At 52.7% G+C, this 17,172-nt stretch overlaps 2 protein-coding genes across 3 annotated transcripts in view; one reads left to right on the top strand and one right to left on the bottom strand.

Moving 5' to 3' along the window:
- Nucleotides 1-28: 28 nt before the first annotated feature.
- TRAFD1 (TRAF-type zinc finger domain containing 1) lies at nt 29-8,573 on the top strand. Of its 2 annotated transcripts, none has more exons than XM_066562323.1 (11): nt 29-415; nt 1,860-1,995; nt 2,068-2,121; nt 3,347-3,596; nt 4,880-5,143; nt 5,515-5,588; nt 5,771-5,986; nt 6,843-6,966; nt 7,178-7,466; nt 7,871-7,946; nt 8,063-8,573. In XM_066562323.1, exons 1-11 carry the CDS (start codon nt 366-368, stop codon nt 8,102-8,104), a joined length of 1,575 nt encoding a protein of 524 aa, XP_066418420.1. In that variant the 5' UTR covers nt 29-365; the 3' UTR covers nt 8,105-8,573. The 2 variants fall into 2 exon arrangements, with proteins under 2 accessions (XP_066418420.1, XP_066418419.1); XM_066562322.1 differs by having other exon boundaries at nt 3,347-3,602.
- A 2,480-nt stretch (nt 8,574-11,053) lies between these two features.
- Nucleotides 11,054-17,172, bottom strand: part of HECTD4 (HECT domain E3 ubiquitin protein ligase 4) — a 57,005-nt gene continuing 50,886 nt past the window's right edge. The window contains exons 68-75 of the mRNA XM_066562325.1: nt 16,905-17,024; nt 16,649-16,804; nt 15,385-15,488; nt 14,393-14,614; nt 13,880-14,046; nt 13,267-13,462; nt 12,783-13,005; nt 11,054-11,944 (exon numbers count right to left, since the gene is read on the bottom strand). Of these exons, the coding sequence (XP_066418422.1) occupies nt 11,808-11,944; nt 12,783-13,005; nt 13,267-13,462; nt 13,880-14,046; nt 14,393-14,614; nt 15,385-15,488; nt 16,649-16,804; nt 16,905-17,024 (1,325 nt within the window). The 3' untranslated portion in view covers nt 11,054-11,807. The remainder of the gene's footprint in view (nt 11,945-12,782; nt 13,006-13,266; nt 13,463-13,879; nt 14,047-14,392; nt 14,615-15,384; nt 15,489-16,648; nt 16,805-16,904; nt 17,025-17,172) is intronic.

The raw sequence follows: 17,172 nt of genomic DNA, 5'->3' as shown, positions 1-17,172 counted from the left end.
CAACGGCGGACGGGCCGGCGGGGCGGGGCCGCCGCGGGCAGCGGGACACGGCGGGCACCGGCACCCGCCGGGCACCGCTACCGGCGCCGCACACCGGCATCGCCACGGGCGGGGGCGTCAGAGACCTCACCTGACTTGACCCGACCCGACTCGGGCCGGGTCACCGGTGATCGGCACCAGAGATCGGCACCCGACACCGGCACCCTCAACCGACCCTCAGGCCGGCGGACTCGGGACCGGCACTCCCGAGCGATCTCCGCAGGGCCGCGCTTTCGCTTTCGCCGGTCCCGGTCCCTCGCAGCAGAGGCGGCAGCAGTCGGGCTCGGTGCCCGGGGCTGTGAGGGGAGCGGGCACCGCACGGAGCCATGGCCATCGCCGACGTGCCCGCGGCCGAGTCCCGGCTCTGCGGCAACTGGTAAGGCCGGGCCGGGGTCCGTGAGGGCCGGGGTCCGTGAGGGCCGGGGTTCGGTGAGGGCCAGCCCGGGGCCGGGGTCGGTGAGGGCCGGGGTCGGTGAGCGCCAGCCCGGGGCCGGGGTCGGTGAGGGCCGGGGTCGGTGAGCGCCAGCCCGGGGCCGGGGGTCGGTGAGGGCCGGGCTCGGTGTGGACTGGCCGGGGTACAGCTCCTCGGAACGCGCTGAAATAGCGGAGACGGCCGTAGGGCCTCTCCTGAGCGTTTGGGCGTCGCATTTCCCTTCTGACTTAATAGGGAACGAAATAGAAACCGAAACGTTCGGGTGGAAAACCAGACTCGCTTTTCAGTGAGACCCGCACAAAATACACGATTCCGAGTTTTTCTTCAGCAGTTCTGTGGCTCAGGAGCAGAAATACGAGGATAGATCAGTAGGCAGGGTTGTTGTGGAAGTTTTTCTTTGATTACACCTCTCTGCAGAGAGCCCAGTGGCTGATAAGGAATCACCTCACAAATTGTGTCTCGAATTCAAGCAGCTAAAGAAATTAACTTTTTCTGTAGTTGTTTTTCCCCAAGAGACATCAGAATCCAGACAATTTCTTGCAACATCAGCCTGGTTTGTTTGGTCTGTGCAGTTCAGTCGCTGCTGTTGGACTTTGTTGCTTTGCCAGGCTTTTGGGTGCCTGGGATCTGGCAGGGCAGAGAACAGCTGTGGGCTTAGCAAACACAAGGTTATAAAATTAATGTAGGTGTTTTCAAGGTGGATTTCTTGGAAAGGGGATGATCCATGCAGAAATGATGCTGCCTGGTTGAGGCAGGAGGAAGGACTGAGCTCCAGGTGCCTCACATCCTTTTGGTCCTTTTGTCTTTGGTTTCAGGACAGAAAACAAGCATCTTAGAAACGGGGTGAATTGGGGAATTTTGGGGTAAAAGTGAGGTGAGCTGGGGAATTTTGGGGTGCAGAGCAGCGTTGTTATTGCTGGGGCCCTGAGCTGCCTGGTCTGTGGAGGGTGTCCCTTCCAACCCAAACCATTCCATGGTTCCATTAGCTTGGAACAGGATCTGTCAGGTATAAAAAAAGTTTGACTGCTTTCCAAAGCATTGTTTGACTTCTCAAGAGCCAAGTTATTTTCAGGAAGAAACTTTTATCTTCTCAGACTAATTTATTAACTTGATCCCTGCTGATAACTTGTTTGTGCTGCAAGATTTCCCTTTCACATAAGGAAACAAATCCCCCTGGATTTTATCTGAATACAATGTGACTTTTGCATGTTAAATACATTAATATCCACCTGTGCTGGAACCTTGAGGCCTGGCTGGGCCTTTCTCTACTCACTTTAAACCGTGAACTCATTGAAATCTTTCTTAGCATTATCTTTCTGTTGTGAACAACTGCTTGGATTTGTTGTCATTGAGTTTCTGCCCAGTAACCTCAGCGACTTTCTCACAGCAAAAAGGATATTCCTGCAGTCAATTTCATCATCCATGAAATCCACTGTAGAAGAAATATTGAAATATGCCCCTACTGCAGCGACTCCATCCCAAAGTCTGAGATGAAGAACCACATTGAGTCTGAACACGTGCAGGTGAGAGACTCCTCTGCTCTGGAGCTGCTCATTCCTGTGGGCATTCATCTGACGAGGTCTCTTTGCCTGTAGGTCACCTGCAAGTGTAGGATGAAGATGGAGAGCAGCCTCCTGAAGGATCACGAGGTTGGTGGGTTTGATATTATTGAACCCCTGGGGGCTGCTCTGGTGTTTCACTGGTTCCAGAGCTTTTCTGTCAGCCTGGATTCCAGCCTGGGGCTTGTGCATCCTTTATGGAGCGATGCTTCCCAAACTCACACCCTCTGGGAGAAGGGATTGGAAACTGCCCTGAAGTCCTGGAGCCACTCAGGGCTTCATATCAAAGGGCTATCCGTGATAATTGGTGATTTTTTTGTCCTTGTCAGTTGAAAAATAGCTATTTAAAGTATGATTGACTTGACTTTTTTCATTCCTTTCCTGTTTCATGTTTCTGCTGGAGCCATTATGAGACTTTTAATAACTCAATCTGTCCAAACAGACTTTAAAAATAGCCTGTAAAATAAACTAAAATAGGCCAGAGTGGGATTTTCTGAGTTCTGAATCCAGTTGGCTGCTGTCACAGACAATCTTGTTATAAATGTCATCCCTTCCCTTGCTGTGGGCTCCTCTAGAGACAACTCTGGAACTGCCACCTCAGCCTGCTGATTGCTGAGGGAAAAAGGATTTTCTTTGGAAATCTGGCCAGTTCTAAACCCTGGGAGTAGCTAATCCTGCCTCTGTGTGTGTGTGTGTGGTGCTTTTGGATTATAAAGCAAACGATGATGTTTTATTAGTGCAGGTTGTTCCTTGGTGCAACATCTGCAAATATCACATATTTTATCTGTTTTTAACCCCTTTTAAAGTGGGTTCAGTGTTGGGTAAAGAACATGTCCAAGCAGTTCTTGCTGAGCAGTAAATGAGGTGTCAGTCTGTTCCCTAAAAACCAGTGTGGATTTTAGCTGTGCTGTGGAATACAACTGGATTTTGGGTTGTATCTAAAACTCCAAAGAGCCTGGACAATCTGCCCACCTTGGTGGAACAGAGCTGCCCAGCATCTTCTCCTGTGACTCTCCAGGCCCCTTTAGCACATCAAAGCACAGCAAAATAGGAATAAACACTGTTATGGTGGGGTTTATCCTTAAATTGGAGGGGAGGGGAAAAGCAAAATCCAGAAAGCTCCACGTGACCCTGGCAGATTCAAAATCATATCCTGAGCACCTGAAGAGCTTCAGCTGCTGAGTTTGTGCCTCCAACACATTCCCACGTTGTAGTTTACCCCAGGTTGTTCCTTTGGCTGAGGACACAGCAGAGCTCTCCAAAGCTGAGGAATCCCCGTGTCCCTGTGGGAAGAGTAACCCCCTGTGTTTTCCAGGCGTCCTCGTGTCCCCTGCGGCCCGTGCTGTGCCAGTTCTGTGACATCCAGCTGGCCTTCAACAAGCTCCAGGAGCACGAGCTCTACTGCGGGGCCAGGACCGAGCCCTGCGGGCGCTGCGGCCGCCACGTCCTGCTCAGGGAGCTGCCGGAGCACCCGCGGGTCTGCGGGACACCGGACACACCGGAGACACCGGACACACCGCAGAGGGCGGCCAAGGACGGCGCCACCGCCGCGCCCGCGGCCCGGAGTGAGGGTGGAGCCACGGGGACCAGGGAGCGGGGATGGGCTGGGGAGGAGCCAGAGCGGGGAAAAGAGATTTAGAGGGGCTGTGGGACACAACTGCAGGGACAGAGCCCCGTAAGGGACACAGCTGCAGGGACAGAACCCTGTAAGGGACACAACTGCAGGGACAGAGCCCCTAAGGACAGAATCTAAAGGGGCAGAACCCCTAAAGACAAAATCCCTAAAGATAGAATCTTAAAGGACACAACTGCAGGAACAGAACTCCTAAAGACAGAATCTTAAGGGACAGAGCTCCTGAAAACAGAATCTTAAGGGGCAGAACCTTCAAAGACAAAACTCCTAAAGATAGAATCTTAAAAGACACAGAACCTTAGGGGCAGAACCCCTAAAGACAGAATCTTAAGGGACAGAATCTGGAGGGGCAGAACTCCTAAGGACAGAATCTTAAGGAACCAGAACCCCTAAAAACAGAATCTTGAGGGGCAGAACCCCTAAAGACAGAGACACAGAACCTTAGGGGCAGAACCCCTAAAGACAGAATCTTAAGGGACAGAATCTGGAGGGGCAGAACCTCAGAATCTTAAGGGACCAGAACCCCTAAAAACAGAATCTTGAGGGGCAGAACCCCTAAAGACAGAGACACAGAACCTTAGGGACAGAACCCCTAGAGACAGAATCTTAAGGGACAGAATCTAAAGGGACCAGAACCCCTAAAAACAGAATCTTAAGGGGCAGAACCTCTAAAGACAAAACCCCTCAGGACAGACTCTTAAGGGACAGAACCCCTAAAGACAGAACCTTAGGGACAGGACCCCCAGAGGACAAGAACCTTAAGGGCGTTCACAGGAACAGCACAAAGAAACCAAAAGTGAGAAAAAGTAGACAGGAAGGAAGAACTGGCTGCTCGTTTGGTAGCTGGTCCGGGTGTGAGGTTTTGTGATTCTTTTCTGTGGAAACACAGGATAGTGAATGCTCCAGAGGCACCAAGGGGGAATGTTTACCCACAGAATGAGGTGTAAGCCAGGAGTGCTGAGGTGCCTTGGATAAAAGCCCACTTGCTTCATTTTTTTTGTCTCAAAGTACCTGGCTTAAAAATGAAACTGGAGTTGTTTGCTCCCTGTAATTTGGGCTATGATTGTTCTCCATCCTCCTGGCTTTGTTAGAGGTGCCCTTGGCTTTGAGATGCTGAACTCCAGGAGAAACCCTGGGGCTGAGTCTGATGTGCAGAGGGAGCTGCTGGTGGCAGGTTTGGTGTTCTCCCAAATTGACAATGTTTGTGTTTTGAAGGGGATGAGCTACAGAGACCTGAACTCCTTCATTCCCAGCTTGCTGAAGACTGGAATGCTGACCTGGACTATGTGTTGGCTCTCAGCCTGCAAAGTGAGAATAACCCTCAGCATAATGCTGCAGCTGACATTCCCAGGGATTTCTGGGAATACGACTACACCAAAGAGCCTGGACAATCTGCCCACCTTGGTGGAACAGAGCTGTCCAGCATCTTCTCCTGTGACTCTCCAGGCTCCTTTAGCACATCAAAGCACAGCAAAATAGGTATAAACACTGTTGTGGTGGGGTTTATCCTTAAATTGGAGGGGAGGGGAAAAGGAAAATTTGGATTGGGAATATTAAAGATTACCTCAGTATTTTAAAAGGTGAAAATCAGTCATTTTGAGACTCCTAAAGCAAAGCAGCAAGTGAAGAAATCAAAGGTTATTAAATTAGTGGGTCTCTGACCTTGGTGTATGGTGGGAGCCCAGGTGGGGAAAAAGGTTCTTGTGGAAGTAAAAATGGTGGGAAGGAGGATCTGGAGGAAACCTGGAGTGCAGCTCGTTCTCAGGGGAGAAATGGCAGCACAGGGTTCCATGATGCAGCAGGAGCTTTCACCAGGCTCACAGAGGATGCAATCCCTGCTTCTCCTGCAGACAAGGACATGATCATGTTGCCCTGCGAGTTCTGTGAGGAGCTGTGTCCTGCTGAAGATCTGATCCTTCACCAGGTTTGAGATTTCCTTTGGTCTCGGGGTTTGCAGTGATGACTTTTCTGTGGCTGTCACTGAGCAGGGTGTGGAAGGGTGTGGGTGACACTGGGAGAACTCTGGGTCTGTGCCAAGGAAAGTGGTTTTCAGTGCCCACCTGGCTCATCAGGAAAGGTGATTTTTCCCTGTTGTTTGTGTAACAGACAGGGTGTAACCCAGCAAGTGCCTTTGCCTCGTTCAGTAAGAGAAGTTCCTCTCCAAATCCATGGGAATACAGTGGTCTGCAGGCTGAGGGCTCCAACAGCCACAGGAGTGTCCCCTCATCCCAGCCCCAAGCTGGCCAGGCAGAAGGAGACATCATGATTCCATGTGAATTCTGTGGCATCCAGCTGGAAGAGGAGATTCTCTTTCATCACCAGGTACCGAACAGGACAGGCTCTGGTGGTCACATCCCATTGTTCCAGGATGGGCCCAGTCCCAGGGGCTCTTGTGGCACATTCCATGAATTCAGGGAGCTGCTCCTGGCTCAGATCTTCCCACACAAAGCTCTGGGATTCATGTGAAGGGTTGTGCTGCACTGAGGCTCCTCCTGAAAAGTACTGGATTAATGTGAAAGCTCTTGTAATGACACTAAACAAAAGGGCCTGAAGTTGCACAATCAGAATCACACAAAATGAAGTTGAACCCTGGATGAGTCAGCTGAGGGGAGAGAGGAGCACAAGGGTAAAACTGGGTGGGAGGGGAAGGAGAGAACAAACTCCAGCTCTGGGTGTGGTGTGCCCAGGGAAGAGTCCTCTGGAATCTGCTGCTGCCACAGGCAAGATGGGAGAATGCTGAGCTCACCATTCTCTGTGTCATGGTTCATTCACATCCCTGGTCCCAGCAAGCTGCTGAAGCTGGGGTTGGGTTGGTTGTTCTGGGCCTCTCCTCTCCTGGGGGACAGCAAAATCTGTTCTGGGAATGAGATCTGATCAAACTTGAGAGCTTATCACAGAATGCCAGAATGGTTTGGGTTGGAAGGGATGTTGAAGCCCATCCCATCCCACCCCGTGCCATGGGCAGGGCCACCTTCCAGTGACCCAGGGTGCTCCAAGCCCAGTGCAGCCTGACACGGGGATGGAACTGGATGAGCTTTAAGATCTCTAAACCATTCTGGGATTCCACTATTCCCTCTTAACATCCCCAAGTGCTGCTGCTGCGCAGTGTTTTCCCAGGGGTTTCCACCTGAGTGGGCTTCACTTGACCAGCACTGTGTGTTCTGTGTGTTCTGTGCAGCACCACTGTGACCTGCGCCCTGCCAGCCCCACGGGTGACATTGCAGCTCAGGAGCTGCCAGCCCAGCCCCACGGGGACAGACGGGACTCACCAGAGCCAGCTCGGCGACGGATCCGGCACCAAGGTGTGGGCAGGGCACAGCCTGAGCTCCCCTGAGCTCCCTGGGAGATGCTGTTACCTGTTCTCTCTCAGAAATCTCCATCCTCTGCTCTGGGGCTGGGCTCAGGGAGGGAGGATCAAATCACTGGAGTTCTGTCCTTGGGGGTCCTGGGGTGGACACTGGGGTTGTTCCTGATGCTGCAGTTCCTGTTCAGCTCCGTGTTCTGTCCCTGCAGGAGATGTTTCTCCTTGGCACGCAGAGGGCTCTGGGAAGCTGGGGCTGTTCCCTGCTGCAGGGCCCAGGCTGAGGACGGGGGTGGCCAAGGCTGGGAGCGCGGCGCTGTCCCCTCCCGGGAGAGCCGGTGACGCTCCGGCCAAGCCCGGGAAGGGCAGTGGCAGTGAGGGGACACGGAAGGACAGAGGTGACTCTGCAGCTGGGACAGCACCCCGGGCAAGAGCTGCTCAGCACTTCCAGGCAGAGACCTTCACTTCCAGCTCCTCCAGAGCTTCTCCAGCCCAGCCAAGGTAATGCCTTTCCTTCTGCTCCATTCCCCTTCTTATGCTGCAAATCTGGGTCCCTTTGGCTTTGCCTGTGGCTGAAAGGGTTTTCCAAAGCTTTCAGATTCACCCAGTTGATTTTGGCTGGTGCTTATCTGCGTTTCAAACAACAAATTTAGGTTTTTACCTCAAAAGAGAACAGACCCACTGGTCACTGGGATCAAATGTAGGTTAAAGTCTCATTACTGTCCCATGGGAGTGCTCTGCTCTCACCTGGGCTCTGAACAGGAGCTGCTTCTGCTCTGAAACATCTGGGCCAGGGTCAGAGGAGACCCAAGGGCCTCTCCCTTTCCCTGTCTCCCTGCTGTGCTGTCCTGTGTTTATCCAGCTCGGGTGGCTTTGCCTCCTCTGAAGGTGTCCCTGTCCCACAGCTCTGGTGCCGCAGGAGGAGGAGGGAGCCTGGGGCTGTCGGACGGGCGCAGCGGCCTCCGGCGCCGGAGCTCCAAGGTGAGGCTGCAGGGGCAGCTCCTGGTGCTTTTGCCAGGACAAGGAGCTGCTTTTTACAGCCCTCCCTTATTAAGTCATATTTGAAAACAGCATTTTTCTTCTCCCCCTCCCATAAGGCAAAAGGCCAGAGCCCAGCAGCTGGACAGCCAGAGGAGTGAGCCAGTGCCTGTGAGAACATGGAGCACCCGGCCCTGCCCCTGGGCTCTGCCAGACTCCTGCAAGCAAATTCTGACACTCAGCTTCAATTTTTAGGCAGTGACCATTTTCTAAATCTCTATTTTTAATCTGTGAGAGCAAACTTCAGGTTTTTATGTCTTTGATCACCTCGAGCACCACCCCCAAGGCATCAAATTGAGTCTTACCTTGGGCACCACCTGAGTTCTGTGTCTGTGTGGGCTCCTTGTGCCATCCTGGGCTGGGATTTGTGTCACCCCGAGCTCTGGGTGCATCCTGCCCTGGAATGCTCAGTGACAGCTGGTGACACCAACAGGGAGCAGTCAGTGCTCCAGACCTGTCCCAAGCAGAGCAGGTTTGAGGGTTGGGGCTCCAAGGCTTCTCAGTGCTGCATTTTCAAGTTTAAAGCTTTTTAATTTTCTGGGAATAAAATTTCTCTGAGGCTGTCCCAAACCGTTGTGCAGTGCCATCTGTCCCCTGGGGTGACACGGGACCACAGCCCCTGCTGAGGATCCATTCCTGCTGTTATTCCCTGGCTTCTGTTACTGTTGGAATCCCTGGGACTTGGGGAAGTGGAGCAGAGCCTGGATAACACCCGTGGGCATCAGCCTCATTGAGGAGGTGCAGCAGATGGCACTGGCAGGGCTCACTGGCCACCCCTGGGGCAGGGTCAGTACCCAGGCCTTGCCTCAGGTGCCAGCTCCATCCAATGAAGGCTGAAGGGAACTTCCTCCTCAGATAAAGACATTTTACAGATGCTCCCACCAAATGTGCTTATTTAGACAAGAAAAGAAGAATAAAAGTATTTAAAAAAACAGGGGGACACCAAACCTCTGCTCTTCCCATTCCTGGGGAGAAGGGCTGTGAGAAGATCAGGGAATGGGAGCTGGTCCCTGAGGTTTGGGATGGATAATGGGATGCTGTGGGTCAGGGATCATTAAACATGACAAATAATTAATGACTGAGGTGGCAGAGCCTGTGCTGGGCCTCAGGCACAAGGAATATCCCAGAGGAACAACCTCAGCAGTGGCCCTGCTTCCCTTTGGTACAAAGTGCTGACATCCATCCTGTTCCGAGCACACACAGAGAACCCGGAGAAGTGGGATTCCAACAGAGCAGCTGCAGCTCCCTTTCTCCCCCTCTCCTGCTCTGCCTCAGGCAGCTCCAGCAGCAGATCCCAGTCCCTGCTCCCCACAGAAGGACACAAACACCTCCAGGGATGTTAAGAATCTCCTTTATGCAGGTGTACACTCGATGGCCAAGAGCACTTACAGGTTAATGCCGTGTATGGAACCGAGATGGACACACACCAAGCTAGAACTAATACCCAGCTCCAGAGTTTTTCCATTGTTTAGTATAATTTTACATTCTGAATGAATATATATTAAAAAAAATAATAATAATCATCACAAACCAATCTTTGCTTCGACAAACAAGCCTAGTACAGACAATGTCAAGTTCATTTAAAGCACGAGGAATTAAGGATGATTAGAAAAGCTTTAATTAAAAGGCCATTTGAGCCACAGCTGAGGTGCTGCAGCACTTCCTTCCCAGGAGCATGGAATTAAAAAAAAAAAAAAAAAAAAAGCCAAAAAACTCCCACAATTCCTCTTGTGGGGCTCATCCTGTTCTCCAGAACAAACCAAAGTCGATGGAAGTTGGTTATTGGTGCGACATTTGTCCTGTAGAAGAAGCTTCATTTACACCCCCAGGTGCAAACGACGAGAAGTTCGTTATTTGTAATCATAAATAATTAACTGTAATAAATACGGATCAAGTAACGTTCCAGCACACGCCCGGGGCCGGGTGCAGGTGTGCTCCACTCGGATGTGCTTCCCAAGGAGCACAAGCACAGCAGCAGCAGCAGCAGTTTCTTACTCACAGCTGGAACTGGAGCCTCGGGAACCGCTGGCACACGGAGCCCTCCGGGATGGCCCCTCAGCATTTCAGGATTGGACCCCAGGAAAGGCCAGAGAGAGCCCAGCCTGGGGCCACAGCTCTGCCATGGAATCCAGCCAGTGCTCCCCACCTTTCCTGTCTGGGAACAAACGGGCTCCGAGCCACCCCTTCGGCTTCCTTTTCCCTTGGTCTTTGTAAACTCCAGGTGTTCCCGCTTGCTCCGAGTGGTTTCTGAGCTACATAAACGCTTCTACCAGGAAATGGACGAGATTCAAGAGTAAATATTCTTCCTACAGGGATCTGTTCCCTGGACAGGGCAATATGCATTGGGAGGGTAACAGCTTCCTAACCACGGGCTTGGGAGACTCCGGATGCCGACGACTACGAGTGCTGCACACACATTCCCATTGCCATTGCCATTCCCACTCGCGCACGGAAGAACAAGGACATCCATCCCCAACTCACACCGCCTCTCCCGCATCCCACGCACTCAGCGTTCCCACTATTCACAATAATGTACAATAAATACATTTGGGATTCCCAGGAGCAGTTCTGGAGCCAGGGGACACGGAGCTGGAGGTTCGGTCACCTCAGCCGGGGCCTCCCGGGCGGCTCCGCGCCGGCACTCGGCTCACGGACAGCACCGACGGATTCCGGGATGGTCTCTTCCTCAGAACTCAGGATCCCAGGGATCAGCAGAGCTGGAGTGGCCCAGAAATCCTGCTGAGGGATGAGACACCTGTGGAGGGGCTGCTCTGAACCATCCAGAACAGTCCACAGAACACCAGTGAAACGTGGAGTTGTTCCTGCTCCGCAGCTGCCTCCCAGCTTTCCACACAGAACAGGAGCTTCGTCCTCCTGCCGGGTGCCAGAGGTTTTTAGGATAATTTGCTCTTGGATCAAAGATTTTTGAGTACAAAAACGAGTTCCAGGTGTTTGAGCACCCCCTGGTTGTTCTGAGAGCTCATTGGGAAATGGGATAGTCCCGCATATTTGGGATGGACTGTGGTATCTTACACCCTTTGGAGAGAAGCTGTTTTGTTCTGCTCATATTTTAATTACAATAAATTATTTTGTTGCTAAGCAAAGCAGACATTCAAGAACATCTAGGGCAGAAACCCAATGGAATCACAACCCTTTCACTGTTCTATTGGAAATTTTCCCAAAAGTGTTGAGCTGAACCCCCCAGTTCCCTGTGGCAGCCCCCATGTGCTTGGTCAGAGTTTAGAAAAATTTCAAGGAAAGTGGTGGAAAAGTGGAAAAAGCAGTTTGGCAGCAAAGTTCTGCTTCAAACCTCAAGCAAGTGCCACAAATCGTGCCTGTGCTCTGCTCCTGCCCATGCAGTGATTCCCTCCCCACACCCAAACCTGGCATTTTTGTACTCAAAAACCCCTCAGGGAGAGCGATCCATGAGCCTTCCCCTGCGAGGGCTCCCGGCCTCGGAATGCCCTCCCTGCCAGTGGTGTTCGCACGGGGCAGAGACCATTGTGGATTACAAAATTAGAAATGTACAGGTGGAAAGGTTTTTTCCCCCAAATTAAATTATACACAAACCGGTCTTTACTAAACTATCCTACAAATATTCCACAAACAAGGCAGCAAAAGAACCAGTCCACCACAAAGTCTACGAATACAAAATGGAAGTCTTCTGGGAATTACTGTAATGGGAACGAAGGTTCAGGAAATAAATTAACCCCCAGCTGATCCCAGGGGAGGTGCTGGATGGGAACTGAAGGGGTTCCACTGGGCAGAGTCACGGAGTCACCTCCAGGCATTCCCTGCTCGTGCTCAGCCGCTGAGCGGATCCTCGCGGTAGTGGATGGCGTAGCGGAGCTTCTCCAGCATGATGTCCAGCGAGGAGTACTGGGGCAGCTTGATCATGAACATGCACGTCTCCACTCGGATGTACCGCGAGTCCGGGGAACCTGCGCGACAGCCACCGCCAGGGGTTACACCCAGCCCAGCACTGTCACACACGTCTTGTATGGAAAATCCTTTCCTTAGGATTTTTCCTCCTGAGAAGCTGAGAGGCCTCAGGAACAGAATGTAACCAATGGTTATCTGCTGCTGTGCAATGCAACAGGTGCATCTGGGATTGGCCCATGTTGGCTGTTTCTAATTAATGGCCAATCACAGCCCAGCTGGCTCAGACAGAGAGTCTGAGCCACAAACCTTTGTTATCATTTCCTTCTTTTTCTATTCTTAGCCAGCCTTCTGATGAAATCCTTTCTTCTACTCTTTTAGTATAGTTTTAATATAATATATATCATAAAATAATAAATCAAGCCTTCTGAAACATGGAGTCAGATCCTCGTCTCTTCCCTGTGAACAAAATCCTATCCCTGACTCTTGTGGGGCTTTTGAATTTTAAATGTTTCTGTGATTCTCCCATCAGGTCTCATGCCAGTATTTTCCCAGCAATTTAATTTCAGACAAATAGCAAAGTGTCTCTGCATCTCTACTGGGCAAAGTTTTAATGGTGGAATCCCAGAACAGTTTGGGTTGGAAGGGATCTTAAAGCTCATCCAGTTCCACTCTCCCACCATGGGCAGGGAACTCCCCACTGGATGCAGTTCAAGTTTTAGGTGAAATTTTAGCTTTACATCATTTAAGCCCCAATTCTCTCCTGATTTCCCCTCATAACCACCTGCCCCTCCTTTGTCAGTGTTCATTAAAGGGGGGCACAGAGCTGGGAGCAGCAGCAGCAGCTCCTTTTCCTCTCCTTTTCCCCTCCTTTTCCCCTCCTTTCCCTCAGTTCCGTACCTGCGGCGCCGTCGGGGGGGGCGATTTTCATGGGGTAGGGGGGGACGTGGGCGGTGTCAGGGCCGCCGTCCTTGCAGGGGCAGGTGAAGGGGATCCTCTCCTGGTTGCAGGCAAACTTGATGAACTTGCAGAGCTCTTCCTGCGTGAACATCTCCAGGGCGCTCCAGAAGAACTCGATGTGCTGGTCGGTCTCCATCAGTCCCACCTGGTACATGGTGTGTGCCTGAGGGGACAGGGACACGTGTCCACTGCTGCTCACCTCTCTCCCTTCAGGAATTTTCCCCAGTTCAGACTCTTACTCCTCTCTGCACAAACCCTACCCTATCATTTCCTGAATCAAGTGAAATCTTAATGAACTTCCCTGGGGGAAAAGCAGCTCCCCAAGGATGTCCTGGCTGAGGAACCAAAACCTAAAGATTCTCCCCTCCCACCTTCCCCTGGAGGATCCCCCTCTCTGTGTCCCACAGGAGCGTGGCCAAAGCACCTTGAGGAATTCCAGGTTGATGTAGGGAAGGCCACAGGTCCTCAGCTCCATCTCCAGGGGGGTGAGTGTGGTCAGGAGCTGCAGGGGGATGATGGAGCCCAGCCCTGCCCTCACTGCTGTCATGCACTCCGGGGTCTGCAGCTCCCGCATCCGCAGGCTCCGGATGGCGGCCGCGTACACGTCCTTGTTCTCCCACCTGCAGGGGCAGAGACCTGGGCTGAGGGAGAACTCCTGGGAGAGCCCTTGAGCCCCACCTGTGTTACACAGGGAAGGGTTTTATGGAGAGATCCTGGTCTGGAACAATCCAGAGTCAGCAATTCACACTTGGCATTCCAATGCTTCCCAGATAATTCTGCTGTCCTCTGCTTCCTCCTCTCCTCCCACCTGCCCATCCCTCACAACTGGGAGCCCCCACAGCTGGGACCAGCCCTGCTCCTCTGTCCCTTACAGAGCCAAACAGCACCACTGATCCCAAGTTCTGCCACCTTCTCACGAAACAAAGCTTTCCCAGATCCTTCCAACTTGTTACAAAAGCACCTCTGGAGAGGCTGTGCTTGGAGAACGATTCCAGAGATGTTCTGTGCCACATCCTGCCTGGAAGGCTGCTCCTTACCCCACAGGGATGTGCCTGCCCCTGGGGCACAGCTCCACCTCCTCCCCAGTGAGGCTCAGGTAGGTGAATTTGCAGCAGGGTTTGTTGGGGCAGTCGGGGCTCTCCATGGCCAGGTGCTGGGAGGCAATTTCGGCACACAGAGCTTCCAGCTCTGTCTCGTCACTGATCTGTCACAGAACAAGGACAAGGACATGGTCACCTGCATGGCACTGCCTCCTCACAGGTGTCCCCACAACGGGGACTCCAACAGCAAAATCCTGCTTTGGGAGTTCTGCTCTGGTTTAGCAATTCCAGTAAATATTCCAGAAGCCGGAATTCCACTGAGCCCTGCAGCAGGGGAGTGTGGGAAACTTCTCCAAGGCAACAGGATGTAAAATCCTGCATCCAAGAGGAATCCACCCATCTCCCAACCCTGCTTCCACAAAAACCACCTGGCAGCCACCAGCCAGGGCAGGCACATTTGTGCCATGGGGAATCCTGAGGAGAAGGAGGGAAGAGGGAAAAGGGACCTACATTTTCAAACTTTTTGACGTAGTTGTAGGTGAGGATGTCAGCTTCCTGCAGATCCAGGTCGGGATCCAGGGGCTCTCCCACCAGGGTCTTCCAGAAGGAGGGCAGGAGGTCCAGGGGCAGAGGAACATCGGCTCGGATGGCGATGCCCAGGAGCTGCCCGAAGAAATGGAGCAGCTGCTCCTCGGCGTAGGTGATGGGGCTGGGGGTCAGGATGTACTTGCCCTGTGGAGGGAACAGCAGCCAGGGCAGCACTGAGCACCTGCCCACAGCCTGGGGGGCTGGCTGGGAGCAGGCCCGTGCCAGTGCATCCTTCCTGCTCCACTCAGGAAATGTTCAGCTGGATACCAAAGGATCTGCTCCAGCACAGCAGGAGTCCCTGTATTTTACACACTGGTATCACCTTATCTCATCACTTTCTGATCCAATCAACCCCATTTTGGTTGGTTCCCATTTTGCCAAGCTGTTGATTAACACTCACAGCATTTTCTGATCTTGTTACATCAGTTTGATATCCAAGTCTTTCAGTTGTGGGATGTTCCTGAGCCTGGATTTGCAGAGCCAGGTTTGCTACACAGTTGGTCTTAAGCTGAGGGAACTGAACTGTTTCCTGCCCTAAGAATATTCCCAGGAAGGAATTATGGAGAATTCTTTGGACCATCAGCTTTATCTTGTTTCTAGAGAACATCTACTGTACCAAATATGACACTAAACAGCATGGAGGGAGCATCTTATTCTCCTGGCAAGGTGACAGACCTTTCTGGTGACATTCCTGGAGCAAGGCCACAGAATACAAATTCTGTTCCCTTTTGCTGCACACAAGAGGTGCACCATGGGATCACCAACTCCCAGCTCTCCCAGGATATGGGATCTGCTTGGTTTCATGGATCTGAGGCCTCTCTCTGCACCTCTGATCTAATGTGTTCCACTCCTGTTCTAACCCAGCATTCAAAAAGAGAAAAAAACCCCTCATTTTTGGCACTGGGATCTCACACCTTGTTCTTATTGACAGCAGAGCTGGGGCACAGCAGGAGCAGGGAGAGCGAGGAGCTCTGGAGCTCTTTACACACTTGCCAAAGGAAGTGACGGAAAGATCCACCTGGAAAAGAGAGAGGGAAAACAATGGAAACATTCCTTTGTTCCTGCTGCATTCCTAAATGCTGCTTTGCTTTCCAGCACTCCAAGAACAGCAGGAATATTTGTTCTACCAGCTGGCCTGCAAATGGGATGTGGTGCTGGATTAGGAGATGGATGAGGCTGTCCTACAACAATGGAGGTGATGCTCCAGGCTTCAGCACAGCTGCTGAGCCACAGCCACAACATTTATCTCCTCATAAACACTGTCAGTACCACCCAGCCCTTCGGAAGACAGGAATTCCCCTTGGGAGAAGGCCCCATGGAGCCTTGGCTGTACACTCACTTCCTTTGCACCTCAGACAGGTGACAGGAGCTGGGGATGTCAGAAGTGTGTTCTGGGCTCTCTGGCTCCACGTTCCCCCATGGATCTCCACCAAGGGCCAGCACAGCCCACGTGGGTTTGGAGAGCAGGGATCCCTTTGCTCTTTGGGATCTGCCTCAATACCCCACGGAACAGCTCTGCTGTGCCAAATCCCCTCAGCCCACGGTTAAACCCAGTCTCCTCCTGGTGCAAACACTGAGCAACCACCACCCCAGGGAGAGCCAGCATCCAGGGGGATCCCATTCTTTTCCATCCACAAGGGAATGCTGCTCCTTGAAGTCCACTCAAGGAAGGTTGTGCTGAAGAGTTGTCCCTGGGGGAAGCCACTTGGGCTGTCCCTGTCCCCACTCCCTGGTGCCAGGACCCCCCTATTCTGTCTCCCTGGTGCCATGGAGCCCTGTCCCCACTCCCTGGTGCCATGGACCCCTTGTCCCCACTCCCTGGTGCCATGGAGCCCTGTCCAAACTCACTGGTACCCTGTTCCCATTCCCTGCTACCACAGAGCCCCTGTCCCCACTCCCTGGTGCCCTATCCCCATGTCCCAACTCCCTGGTGCCCTGTCTCCCCTGTCCCCACTCCCTGGTGCCATGGAGCCCCTGTTCCCACCCCCTGGTGTCCTGTCCCTGTCCCCGTGCCCTGCACTCCCTGGTGCTATGGCATCCCTGTCCCCACTCCCTGTCCCCTCTCCCTGGTGCCCTGTCCCTGTCCCCACTCCCTGTCCCTGCCCTGCACTCACTGGTGCCGTGCACTCCCTGGTGCCCTGTCCCTGTCCCCACTCCCTGTCCCTGCCCTGCACTCACTGGTGCCGTGCACCTCCTCCCCGGTGAAGCGGATGTTGAAGGCGTAGGTGGGGTCGCCCCCGCTGGCCAGTTTGACGCAGAGCTGGGACGAGGGGACGCAGCCCAGCTGCCGGGCGGCCTGGCAGAAGTAGGAATTCTCTGAGGAACGGATCTCCCCTGTCCAACACAAAGGGAAAGTGAACCCCCGGCCTCGCAAAGCAGCTGAGCTGGGGGAAAGCAGCTCCGAGCTGCTGGAAAGGATCGGTGCTTGCTGTACCTCCAACGATCTCCAGGGGGTCCAGGGTGATTTCTGGGGCTGCGTGGTCAGCGGTTCTTTGGACGGTGGCATTGAGCACTCTGTTCATGACAGTGACTTTTGTGTCATAAAAGATTAAACCTGAAGAAACAAACACATTCCAGCAGAGTTAATCTACTCCCGAAATTCTCCAGTGGACAACGGCAGAATAAAATTTTCCCCTTCTAAGACATGGCTAATCTAAAATTTTTAAAACAATACTTCACAGTATCATGGAATGGTTTCCATG

This window comes from Molothrus aeneus, chromosome 18 (assembly GCF_037042795.1).
Source record: "Molothrus aeneus isolate 106 chromosome 18, BPBGC_Maene_1.0, whole genome shotgun sequence".
Classification (NCBI taxonomy): Eukaryota; Metazoa; Chordata; class Aves; order Passeriformes; family Icteridae; genus Molothrus; species Molothrus aeneus.
This window is presented reverse-complemented; position numbering and strand designations above follow the sequence as displayed.